The sequence below is a fragment of the Protobothrops mucrosquamatus genome, unplaced genomic scaffold (genome assembly GCF_001527695.2).
Source record: "Protobothrops mucrosquamatus isolate PMUCROS unplaced genomic scaffold, P.Mucros_1.0 scaffold2615, whole genome shotgun sequence".
Taxonomy (NCBI): Eukaryota; Metazoa; Chordata; class Lepidosauria; order Squamata; family Viperidae; genus Protobothrops; species Protobothrops mucrosquamatus.
Window position 1 is genome coordinate 89,903 of NW_015388669.1, and position 13,813 is coordinate 103,715.

The 13,813-nt window shown below is 40.3% G+C and overlaps 1 protein-coding gene across 1 annotated transcript in view; it reads left to right on the forward strand.

Annotated features, from left to right (window-relative positions):
- Nucleotides 1–329: 329 nt before the first annotated feature.
- The window catches only part of LOC107296047 (membrane-associated guanylate kinase, WW and PDZ domain-containing protein 2-like), a gene marked incomplete at its 3' end in the record, with an annotated part of 340,452 nt that continues 326,968 nt past the window's right edge, over nucleotides 330–13,813 (forward strand). The window contains exons 1-2 of the mRNA XM_029285961.1: nucleotides 330–351; nucleotides 1,144–1,260. Coding sequence (XP_029141794.1) covers nucleotides 330–351; nucleotides 1,144–1,260 — 139 coding nt within the window. The remainder of the gene's footprint in view (nucleotides 352–1,143; nucleotides 1,261–13,813) is intronic.

The window sequence follows — 13,813 nt, forward strand, 5'->3', positions numbered from 1 at the left end:
TCATCTCAAATATTTTCCCACCACTCTGTACTTAGGAAGGAAGAAAGGAAGGAAGGAAGAAAGAAAGGAAAGAAAGAAAGAAAGAAAGAAAGAAAGAAAGAAAGAAAGAAAGAAAGAAAGAAAGAAAGAAAGAAAGAAAGAGAGGGAGGGTCTGAGGGAAGTCCTGCCTTAGTCCTTCCCTGCTGCCCTTTCGCCATCCCCTTGCCCCCTCCTCCTGGCCCGTTCTGGGGGTCTCCCATCCTATTACTAAGGAAGCTTTGGATACAAAGCCGGGTCTCCTCCCATGGAGAGGGAATGGGCCTCCCTCTGACTTTGCCCTTGTACCCATCATGAGCAACCTGGCTAAGGAGAGTAAGCACAGTAGCAGCAGCCTTGAGGAGGAGGCAAGTGCAGCTGGGCGCCCCCTTGGGGAAGTGGGGCTGGGCTTGGTGCCGCAGGTGCTCGAGGGCCAGGCTGGGCGTTTGACCTCTGCTGCCCAGGACTCCGGGCAGCCCACACCACCATCCCCCCCATGGCCTGAGAGGAACCGTGAGGCTCCTCCAGTGGACCATGCCTTGGCACTTGCCCCGGTCCCACCCCATTCTGCCAGAGACCCTCAGATCTGTCCCATTCCTGCCCAGGCCCCCACAGGCCCCCTTGACGCGAACGATGTAGAGCTGGCCATGCCCACCCAGTAGGCCACACCCACTCCACACCCACCCAGTAGGCTGCACCCACCCTGGCCACACACCCCCGGCCCCCCCGAAGGCAACCGCAATGCTGATGCGGCCCTCAATGAAATTGAGTTTGACACCCCTGCGCTAGTTAATTGTTCTAACTGTCAGGAAATTTATCCAATAGTTCCCTAGTCACAAATGCCACATCTGAGCAATAAGGCCATCATCGCCTCCTGACTTTCTGTTGCATATTAGTTTCTTTCTTTCTTTTTTTAATTTCCTGAATGAAAACACGCAATTTATAACAATTCAGAAACAAACAAAAAATAAGGAAGGGGATCCCCGAGGCTGCAAAGCTAGGAAGTGACTAATGCCTGCAATTATAAGTGAAGCAAAATCTTTAACTTGGAAGGAAATAGCCTTATTAGTCCCGCTTCCTGTTTTCCTATTAATCTGAGCGCGGTTATTATTATTATTTTTTTCCCAGGAGGCGTTGTAGATAAGGATCTCCGTCACTACCTCAACCTGCGGTTCCAGAAGGGATCAGTCGATCACGAGCTTCAGCAGATCATCCGAGACAACCTCTACCTCCGAACGGTCCCCTGTGAGTCAACATTCCAAAACACGCATTATATGTTTTCTTTATAGCGTGTCAAATCTATGGGTTTTTATGCATGCGCTGGTGAACAGGAGGAGTTGTGTTTTGATTGTGGTAGAATTGTGTGGCCATCTTGATTTCTTCTTACATTTTGGGCTCAGCCGGTGTTGAAAGTTTTGGGATTAACAAAGAATCCCGTTTCACCAGTTGCCTAATTCTGCTGAAAACGAAAATGTAGGGCGCTACAAGGGATTCTTAATAGGTGAAATATCCACCTATATTGTACGCAGATTTATTTTTTTTTAGTGGTGACTTAGTGGCTCTCCAAATTTTAACAAATGTTGGGAAGACGAAAGGATTGAGGGAACTGAGATCTGTACGTTAAGCGTCTTCTAACAAAAGTATTGTTTAAGATTATTCAATATACTCTTAATACTAAAAACATTAGTATTGCCTTTGACCTGCAAATGTTTGATATATACGTTATATTCCAATGCCTGGTAAAGAGAGTCACCATCCGTCAGTTTGACGACCATATAAATTTATTTAATAAAGAAAGAAATATAAGGGTGTACATGGAGATATCAGTCACGTAGAGGTATCAATCATAGAGTTAATAATAGTTGGAATGGAAGCATCTTGTGTAGTTTCATGAATTAGTAAATTGAAATGAGGATTTAGTTTTTCTTGCTAAGTGCTTTTAAACCAGCAGTGGAAATTAATTCTTTATTAGGATTGCTAAGTTTACATGACAGGGCGGTTAATGAAAGATTATTGTGGACGTTGTTCGTGTTGTACCGTACAAATATTTGCGAAGCTCAGAAATGAGTTTTTAAAATAATTGTGTAAAAAAAAAAGAAATATGTACAAATATTTGTTTAAAGTGGAGAGTTCATCAATAAACAAATGGTCTGAATACACTGCCTGAATTATAAAAAAAACCCCTATTGTTTCAAAGCTAGTGGCTGGCTAAAACTGAACAAAACCATCTTAGTGATTAATATAATTCTATTTCTACATTATCTCAGATGTGAAACTAAACTAAATACAAATAACAAGGGAGGCTTAACACGTTGGACTGTATTGTACGCAGATTATTATTTTTTAACATGTTGGACTCCCTGTTTTATGTGAACGGTTGCTAACCTCATTCTCAGGAACAATATTGTGCAATTCCAGGGCTCACGTTTTTCTAGTAGTGGATTCTGGAGAGGCTGGACTGAACGTTGAATTTTCCCGCCTTCTGGTTTGTTGTTGGGATGCAACTGTGGTTTTTGCCTACTCACTGGTTTTTGTCTGTTGCTGACATCCACCACTCTGCACCTCGGAAGGAATCTTTAGCTGAGTTCTCTGTTTTTTTATTATTTTCCTGTGGTGTTTCCACACAAAGTCATCTGCCTTTGATTTTCCTATATTGATGGATGTCAGGTCTGTTATAATAGTCTTGGGGGTGAGATCTGGGGCGAGTATTCTTGCTGCCTTCTGGATGATGTACGAAGTACGTGGCCTCCATATGCTGTTGACAGCTGTTCCACTCCAAGCATTGTCCCTCTACATATGGACTATAAAATTTGTCATATTTCCTTTGTGTCATGACCAGCAGTTTCTAAGCTGCTCACAATAAACTGCCCCCCGTTTAATGAAGTCATGTCTATGGAACACATTAGCACCACTCAGGTGACCCTGAGGACACAGGTAAACCTCCAAGTGGCCTCAACGACTCTCTAAAAAGAATGCAAATGACCAGCTATCTGCAAGGAGTATAAATCCTTCCGTTCCCCACCATCCAGTCAGAGCTGAAGAAGCTTCTTGGATGAGAAGCGAAACGCCTTCGAAGAAAGAAACAAGAAAGTTCATTTGCTTCCTTTGGGTCATGTTTTTATTCTTGTCTCAGCCACTTTTTTTTTTTTTTTGCATTTCTGTTGGTGTAGGAAACATGCTTTCTCCGTCGTAGCATTTGGACTAGTATCCCCCAAGGGATGTGTAAGGCTTCCATCCTGAAAGTCATTGAAATCCAGAGTCTGCTTCCAGGTCTTAGTTGTTGTTGAGCTCCTGTCAGTTTTTGTTGTTGTTCTGGTTGTTGTTGTTGTTGTTTTGTTGTTGTTATGCATCATGATCCATTTCCCAGTTGTTATTATCTCTTGCTTTTAAAGTAGAAGATGCAGAGTCTTCTGAGGTTGGGCACTCTCTAAATTATACTTAAATATAATGCCACCAAAATGTCAACGATGCTAGAGATAATTTGCTTTTCAGGATCCAAATCTGAGTCGCTCACTGGGACCAAAGTTTTATTCTTCCAAAAGCATTTGGGCTCAATCTTCTCTCTCTCTCTCTCTCCAGAATATGTGCACTGGGCTACGCATTTATTTATATGGTGCCTGGCTATGTATAGTTATTTAATTGTTAATTAGGGTGTAGATGGCTATTAAGTCGCTAATTGTTGTTCCCTTGTACCTCAGGTCCTAAGTACCTGACAAGCTGGTGGTAAATCAGGCTTCCTGTTCACTCCCAGGTTTCAATCACTTTTCTGGCTATTTTTGTCCTTGCTCGGCCAACAATCATAATAGCTGTGAAGTTGAATGCATGTTCTTCTTCACTGCAGTGTGAAGCTACTAATAAGTTTGGGTCTTATTGCTTTAGATCCGGGGTGGCGAACCTATGGCACGCGTGCCACAGGTGGCACGCAGAGCCCTCTCTGTGGGCACATGCGCTGTTGCCCCAGTCCTAGGCCTTCAGCTGGGTTTTATAAAACCTTTTCGCTTTAGGCCTCCACCGCTGTGCAAAAAAAAAAAAAGGTTCAACTTTTTTCAATCAATTTCAACTTCTCGTGGGAAAAAAAAAGATCTCGCAAAGTTGGAATTGATTGAACTTTTTAGTCCCACCCAGTCTGCCATTACCACCGCAGCCATGCCTACCCAATTGGCCACACCCACCCAATTGGCCACACCTACCTAATGGGTCACACCCACCCAGCACCCGACGATACATAAGTGGGTTTTGGGTTGCAGTTTGGGCACTCGGTCTCTAAAAGGTTCGCCATCACTGCTTTAGATCAAGAGTTTGCTGTGTGAGACCATTAGGTCCTAAAACAAAACTTGGTTGACTATATTACTAGTTGACAAAAACCCGAGTTATTGTTGACCACATAAGAAAGATTTGGAGACATGACCTTGCATATATGCTGGTTGAACATTCTACTCCAGTTGAGTTGTTGTATGTAAACCTGCACCATTTAAAGTCTTGTTCCCACTTTTATTGCTTGCATGATGAAACTTGTAATTATAAGATTCTCTTCCTCAAAGTGAAAGTGGGGAGGGAAAAAGAGAGAGAGAGAGAGAGAGATCGCTTTCCAAAATATATTTGAACTTAGCGTAACAAAGGGAAATTTAATTAAACAAGTGATCTGACTATGAAATTGGTACTGGGAAACTCAAACAAAAAAATTAATAACATTGGAAGTAATTTGATAAAGCAGATAAGTCGCTAACCTTGGCAGAAAGCAAATATTAAAACAAAACCTGGCAGCCTAGTTGTAGTTTATTAATAATATTTGACAAAGTCTACAGATTAAGATAATGTGGGGGGGGTTTTGCCAAGTGTTTCGTGCAATTAACATAAAATAACATGTATTTAGCTCTTTGCTTATTCTACTTGTATGCTGCCAAACCAATAAAGATAGCCATTTGAAACAATCCAAATAAACAATCATGCAATTAAAACATCCACGGTAAAATTGAGATCTCAGTAATTATAGAAAACATAAAAATTGATAACAACAAATTATACAACGGAGATACAGAAAGAGGTATATTAATATGAAAATAGAAACAGAATAAGATGGCAGCAGTCAATGGGACTCTATCATTTATGCCAAACAAGAGAAAGGCATGTGGCCAAATACAAATACCGGTAATTGGTACACTGAAGGTCAGTGACATATACCACTGTTCCTGGCATTTCCAGTTAAAATTGGAAAAATTCCTTGTGCTGGGGAAAATATCAGCACATATTCACTGGAAAGCAACTGCCAGAGGAGACAATTCTATTATAGACAAAGAAATATTTCTTTTGAACTCCTCAACAGCTTTAATAAATAGTTTTTGTTCAATATTTTATTATTTTTTTTATAATCACAAAGCCTTAATATTTTATCAGCAACATATTGTCTGGGTTTCATTATTTAGCTTACTAATATGTATTAAAGTCCTTTCTCTCTACCTCGTTTTTCTAGCCAATGATAAAATGTATTCCATGTTCTGAAATATTCTGAATCTTCCTTCTCTTTCATTTTCAGTGTCAATCTGTCCATTTCTGCACAATCTAAAATTTTCTTAATTATCTCTTCCTCCACTGGTAGTTCTTCGTCTTTCCAGTGCTGAGCAAATACAATTCTCACTGCAGTTAATACATGTAACATACATTAACTATACACATTCCTTTTCATAATTTCCTACAATTATACCTAACAAAAATGATTCTGGCTTAAAATCTATGTGGGTTTTTTTGTCGTTTTCTCTAACTATATATGTATTCTTGACCAAAATCTTTTGGCTTTAGGGCATGTCCAGCAAAGATGATCATATGTGCCTGGTTTTTGTCTACATTTCCAACCATTGCTAGACATATAGCTTTAATAAATATTTTTGATGTTTGATCTGCATTAACAGAGGGATAGAATCAAAATCACGTGAAGTATTAATACCACTTTACAATGCCTTGGTAAGGCCACACTTGGAATACTGCATCCAGTTTTGGTCACCACAATGTAAAAAAGATGCTGAGACTCTAGTAAGAGGGCAGAGAAGAGCAACAAAGATGATTAGGGGACTGGAGGCTAAAACATATAAGGAACGGTTGCTGGAATTGGGTCTGTCTAGTTTAACGAAGAGAAGGATTAGGGGTGACATGATAGCAGTGTTCCAATATCTCAGGGGCTGCCCCAAAGAAGAGGGAGTCAAGCTATTCTCCAAAATACCTGAAGGTAGGACAACTACCAATGGATGGAAACTAATCAAGGAGAGAAGCCAACCTAGAACTAAGGAGAAACTTCCTGACAGTTAGAACAATTAACCAGTGGAACAACCTGCCTCCAGAAGCGGTGAATGCTCCAACACTGGAAGTTTTTAAGAAGAGACTGGACAGCCATTTGTCTGAAATGGTATAGGGCAGGGGTAGGCAACCTTGGCTCTTTTATGACTCGTGGACTTCAACTCCCAGAATTCCTGAGCCAGCCACGCTGAGGGGAAAGGGAGAGGTTTCCAAGCTCAGCCATGCTGGCTCAGGAATTCTGGGAGTTGAAGTCCACGAGTCATAAAAGAGCCAAGGTTTTCTACCCCTGGTATAGGGTTTCCTGCCTGAGCAGGGGGTTGGACTAGATGACCTCCAAGGTCCCTTCCAACTTTATTATTATTATTATTGTTGTTGTTGTTGTTGTTGTTGTTGTTGTTGTTGTTGTTAAATCTATCACCCATGGTAGTCAAATTCCAGGCAGGCCAAAGATGAAACTTTTGCGTTACATTCATCTTTGTGATTCACCGTTGCTGAATGTAGTTGCAGTCTCACCATTGTGTGGATTAGTGTGCTTGAACTTGGTTGTGAAACTGTCTCTGGAGATTCTCGGTCATCCAGGTCATGGTTGTCCCAAAGGTGCTTTTTCAAGAGGCAATTGGACGTTCTTTGGTTTTCCTTTGAAGACATTTTGCTTCTCATCCAAATTGCTTCTGATTTTCGCTTCTCATTTAGAAGCTCCTTTGGATGAGAAGCGAAATCTCTTCAAAGAAAAACAAGAAAGTCCAGTTGCCTCTTGAAAAAACACCTTTGGTTGTGAATCGTCTTTCTGAGGTCTTTCAGTGTGCAATCTAATCTCTTTTCCATCAGAGCAATAATAGTCTTTACGTTTTATCCCGTCTAACTGTCCTCTGAAGTGTAACAGAAGTAGGAATTAATTTGGTGCCTTTTTGCCCCTGCTTGCATTTGGTTAAAATCGCACAACAACTTTACATTTTCTCCCTCTCCCGGACGCTGCTCTAAGGTTTGTAGAAGTCTTAATTTTGTTTCGGTATGTAAAATTCTTTCCGCCGTCTTTAAATAGGCACCATCCAGAAACCCGCTGATAATTTTAAAGCTGAAATAGCCACAGATCACTTTGGTCAGATCTGTTAAATTAAAAAAAATGCAAAATGTTGCTGGCTGAAAGGATTCATAAGAGCATAAGATTATACTGAGAAGAATTGAATTCTTAGAAAGGACTCGTACGTCTTCTTGATTCCAAAGCTTGTGAGCATCCTAGATCAGGGGTAGGCAAGCTTGGCTCTTTTATGACTCATGGACTTCAACTCCCAGAATTCCTCAGCCAGCATGGCTCAGCTTGGAAACCTCTCCCTTTTCTCTCAGCATGGCTGGCTCAGGAATTCTGGGAGTTGAAGTCCACGAGTCATAAAAGAGCCAAGGTTGCCTACCTCTGGCCTAGGCCTAGGCCGCTTTCTGACTCGTGGACTTCAACTCCCAGAATTCCTTAGCCGGCATGGCTCAGCTTGGAAACCTCTCCCTTTTCCCTCAGCGTGGCTGGCTCAGGAATTCTGGGAGTTGAAGTCCACGAGTCATAAAAGAGCCAAGGTTGCCCACCCCTGTCCTAGACCAAGGCACAAGTCCATGCTAGGGACTTTCTAGAAGTTTGCAATAATGGCAAATATCTGGGGTGGAGGGTGAGGGTGGAAATTCATTCTTGTGGGTTGGTTTCTGAACGTTTCATTACCCGGCTAGGTAACATCTTCAGCAGAACCTAGTGTTGGAATGCATAAAATATTATTTGTCTTTGTAACACTGAGCCATTTTGGATAGCCGGGACGTTTATTGAAATCGCAGTCTGTTAAAATTTTGGAAAGATCATGTTTTCGCCATCTGCCATCTCTCCTATTTTTTCTCTGGGCTGAAATAGGCCAGATGTCAGTGTGTTTTCCATTAACTTGGAAAGCATTTCTTTGTAATCTTATTAATCTAATAATATATACCCTATATAAATAAATGGGAATATTTTTTTTTTCAAAAGAGGAAATATTAAAGGAAGCATTTAGGGGAAATGCTTTATTATTCATATAATCTGTTACTGGAAAAAAGCAGAAAAGCTTTTGAATTTGAAACCCGCACATGGAATAATATCTCATTAACCCATGGATAATAAAACATAGTAATTTTTAAAATACTGAAAGGAAGATAGTAGAGGAGATCCATAAGCCAACTTGGGATTTAATTCAAAGATTTGATCTAAACATTACACTCACTCATTTACAAGATTATTTTTCATGTTCTTCTTATTATTGACATGTATTCCATTTTATTAACCTGTGGGACATTCAGCTACTTGTCCTTAAACAGTTCTTCTCAAATTGTGAATCACTATAAATTGGTAAAAATAGCAGCTCTGAATGAGCAGTTTTGATCAAGGTTAAAAACAGAAAGCTGTTAACCTATTTCTTGCAAGCTGCTTACTCGCTACAGTACTGATCAATCTTCTATCCAACAGCTGATTATAGTTGTTGGTGAATGTCACACATTTAGACAAGTGAATATTTAGTTGGTGACATATCAGAATCGAATAAATAGATAAATGTAACATCATGTCTACTTTGGCTGTCAGTTGTGTTTAACTGAAACTTTCAGTACCAAAAGTTATTTGGTTTATTTATTTATTTCTTCAATTCATGTAAGTTTCCCATCTCCCGTGCATAACAAAATTGAAAACACACACACACACACACACAAATATATATGTAAACAAACCCCAAGAAAATATTTGAAATGATTGTTTATTTCTCCTCTGAACTGAAGTATAAATTACTATTGATTGAAGGTGTCTTATTTAAATGACTGTGGCATTTCAAAACACATACATCTGCTAAGATTTAAAAAAACCTCTTCTGAGCTATATTAATGATGCCTTAAGAGTTTTTTCTTGGCAATGAGTATCTAGCTTTTGGTCCTGAGTTTTCTTGCATGTTTCCCATCCAGATATCAGACAGGTGTAACCTGCTTAATTTTTCAAGAGCAAAGATGGTTAATTCAGTGCCACCAATGAGTGAAGATGGAGCTGAAAATAGAGCTGTGTTAGACACCTGTCTCTGGAAGTAGATATCCATGCTTTTTTAGCAATTACTTAAGCTTCTGTCATATTGAAGCAGTTTCCCTGCTGTGACAATTTGCTTCTTCAAATATGAAGAAATTAAAAATTCAGAACATTAGATTTCCTGGAGATGTCTATGACCTCCAATTCTTACTAGGGATCAGGGGTCACAAGTGTCTCGTGATATTTAGGCTTTTCTTCATTTCTACTGGGCATTTTTCCAAGACCCACGAAAACCACGTCAGACTCTAGAAATCTTTACAGGCCGGAAGAAAACTTCTCAAGAGTCTTATTCATTGAAGTTCTCAAACGTGGTGTTTCCTTTTTTTTTACAGCAAGACAATGTCAAACCACTTTGGTGGAAACTGCAGCCAAACTGGAAGTTATGGTCAAGAATGTCTTAACACAAACAGTTGACCATTAGGTCAAGAATCTCTTTTGGCTTCCTTTTTTTTTCCTAGGTGATTAGCAGAGTAGAATTGAAGAGCTGTAGGTGACCTTTGCTGTGGGGCAAAACAAGGAATCTGACAAGGAATCACCAAGACACAAACAAATTTAACAATCCCTTTGGGAAACGATTCAGATGTGCAAGTATCTCTGTTCTTATTGAGTTGATATAAGTAGAAATGTACTAACCTGAATATGAGACAGTAAATCTTAAGGGAAAAAAAAAGAGAAGAAATATTTGATGTTGTAAACCTGAGATTTGCACTAAGATTTTGTTATTGAACTATTGATTAACCCAGTCGCCACGTTGCTTTTTAAATATTCAAATGTAAAATTGGAAAATTAATAAAATATTATAAATAATAATAATAACAGTAAATACTTCCTTATTTCATTTTTTCCCTCCCTTAACGGTTGGCTTTGTAAAACTTATGAGAATAGCCTCAAAACCCAAAACTTGGTGCAATTCAGAAGCAGTTGCAATTTACCAATTTAGGCTGGGTTTTTAAAACGGTGACCCTAACTTAGTAATATATGTTGCATTGTGAAGGTCAGGGTAATGTCATATACATATAGTCCTTGTCTTACAACAATTCATTTAGTGACTGTTCGAAGTTGCAAGGGCACTGAAAAAAAGTAATTTATGACCGTTTTTCACACTAGTCAGGGGATTTGGAAAATAGTCAGGCTATTTTCCAAAGTGCCTGAAGGCAGGACAAGAAGCAACGGGTGAAAATAATCAAGGAGAGAAGCAACCTAGAACTAAGGAGAAACTTCCTGACAGTTAGAACAATTAACCAGTGGAACAACCTGCCTCCAGAAGCGGTGAATGCTCCAACACTGGAAGTTTTTAAGAAGAAACTGGACAGCCATTTGTCCGAAATGGTATAGGGTTTCCTGCCTGAGCAGGGGGTTGGACTAGATGACCTCCAAAGTCCCTTCCAACCTTCTTCTTCTTCTTCTTCTTCTTCTTCTTCTTCTTCTTCTTCTTCTTCTTCTTCTTCTTCTTCTTCTTCTTCTTCTTCTTCTTCTTCTTCTTCTTCTTCTTCTTCTTCTTCTTCTTCTTGTTGTTATTATTACTTAAGACCATTGCAGCATCTCCGTAGTCACGTGATCAAAATTCAGACACTTGGCAACTGACTCATATTTATGACGGTTGCAGTGTCCCAGGATCACGTGAACTCCTTTTGCGACCTTTTGGCAGGTGGCCTCACTCTTTGAATTGAATGCCTTGAGTAAATTCATAATTAAAGGATTTGTCAGCTTCCTGGCACAGGATTTTGACATGTTGGAGAAGTGAAATATTTTTGCTCCACAGTGGAATCGTGGATATAATACAAACCTTAGGAGCAAATTTTATGTTGTGCAATATTCAATAATTTGGCTGTGAAAACAAATTGTGGACAGCAAGTTGGCTTGAATTTATCAGCGTGATGTAACTAGAAGAGAGACTGTAGGAATCCACTGTCCCGTTGATCTGTCTTGAACCTCTGAGAAGAATGGAACGAATGAGAATATTTATACACATATAACTTAACATGATTTTCCTTGGGAAATATATAGTGTAGTAGTCTTCCCTTTACTTTCTACACCGCTGTGCACACGCTGTTCAAGTGGCTTCCAGGCTTGTCAGATGTTATATTTTTTTCTATCCTGCTCTATGGAGTAGAGAGTGGGTCTCTGACACCTGAAGAAACTAGAAGCATTTGAAATGTGGATTTACAGGTGGCTGTTATGTATAAGCTGGGTTGACAAGATCAGAAATGAGGAGGGGATAAGCCGCCTAGGAAAGCCAAGGGAAATCATCAAAACAATTAAAAAATGTCTAGTTTAACGAAGAGAAGGATGAGGGGGGAGATGATAGCAGTGTTACAATATCTCAGGGGCTGCCCCAAAGAAGAGGGAGTCAAGCTATTCTCCAAGGTGCCTGAAGGCAGGACAAGAAGCAACGGGTGGAAACTAATCAAGGAGAGAAGCAACCTGGAACTAAGGAGAAACTTCCTGACAGTTAGAACAATTAACCAGTGGAACAACCTGCCTTCAGAAGCTGTGAATGCTCCAACACTGGAAGTTTTTAAGAAGAGACTGGACAGCCATTTGTCTGAAATGGTATAGGGTTTCCTGCCTGAGCAGGGGGTTGGACTAGATGACCTCCAAGGTCCCTTCCAACTTTATCATCATCATCATCATCATCATTATTATTATTATTTCGGACATGTGATGCGACACCCAGAAAAAATACAGCCTACTCCATTTAATCCTCCAGGGAAAGATTGAAGGCAAACGAGGTCCAGGCAGAAGAAGAACATCGTGGCTTCAAAATCTAAGGGACTGGTTTGAACAAAACTCAGCAGCACTTTTTCGTGCGGTTGCTGATAAAAACATGATTGCCAACGTCCGATAACGGATATGGCACAAGAAGAAGAAGAAGACACATATAATAATAACACAAGAACTTAGCCTCATTTAAAATATATATTTAAATGCTTCTGTTGTAGAGATCGTACAGTGATAGAATTGGGAGGATCCTTGGAAATCCCAGTGCAGGAAACCTCATACCATCCAGACAAAATGATTAGCCAATCTCTTCTTGAAAATTTCCAGGGAAGGAGCAGCCACGGAAGGAGGCAGGCTGTTTCACAGTTCTCTTAAGTATGAAAATTCCTCCCTTTTCCAAGTTTGGCTCTCACAATATCAAGCCTCCTATTGGGGAAGACTCTTGAGACTGCAAGGAGATCCTATCGGTCAATCCTGAAGGAAATCGACTCTGGTTGTCCTTTGGAAGGACAGATCCAGAACCTGGAAACTAATAAAGGAGAAAACCAACCTAGAACTAAGGAGAAATTCCCTGACAGTGAGAACAATTAACCAGTGGAACCACCTGCCTCTAGAAGCTGTAGTTGCTCCAACACTGGAGGTTTTTAAGAAGAGACTGGACAGCCATTTGTCTGGAATGGTATAGGATTTCCTGCCTGAGCAGGGGGTTGGACTAGAAGACCTCCAAGGTCCCTTCTAGCTCTATTCTATTCTAAGCAAACCATGACCTGGATGACTGAGAATCTCCATAGACACTTAACACTAAAACTTTTCAAGAGCTAGTTCCCTACACTAGCCAATAGAGGGCGCTGTAGCACAATACAAGAAAAGTGTTCCCACTCCTTATGAGTGTAGCTGAGTAGACAATATGCTAAAACAGCAAATATTTGCATAAATGCATAGATTAACATGCCAGGTGATATTTAACTCAGTAACACGGTTGTTAAGTGGATCTGGCGTCCCCCATTGACCTTGCTTGTCAGAAGGTTGCAAAAGGGGATCCTAGGACCCCAAGGACACTACAACCGTCATAAATGCGAGTCAGTTGTCAAGCATCCCATGAAAATCACCTGTAATGGTCGTGTGAAAAACGGTCGTTAAGTCCCTTTTTTCAGTGCTGTTGTAACTTCAAACGGTCACATAATAATAATAATAATAATAATAATAATAATAATAATAATAATAATAATAATAATAATAATAAAGTTGGAAGGGACCTTGGAGGTCATCGAGTCCAACCCCCTGCCCAGGCAGGAACCCTACACCTTTTCAGACAAATGGCCGTCCAGTCTCTTCTTCAAAACCTCCAGTGTTGGAGCATTCACCGCTTCTGGAGGCAGGTTGTTCCACTGATTAATTGTTCTCACGGTCAGGAAATTTCTCCTTAGTTCTAGGTTGCTTCTCTCCTTGATTAGTTTCCATCCGTGGCTTCTTGTCCTGCCTTCAGGCGCCTTGGAGAATAGCTTGACTCCCTCTTCTTTGTGGCAGCCCCTGAGATATTGGAAGACTGCTATCATGTCCCCCCTCGTCCTTGTCTTCATTAAACTAGACATACCCAATTCCAGCAACCTTTCCTTATATGCTTTAGCCTCTAGTCCCCTAATCATCTTTGTTGCTCTTCTCTGTACTCTTTCTAGAGTCTCAACATCTTTTTTACATCGTGGTGACCAAAACTGG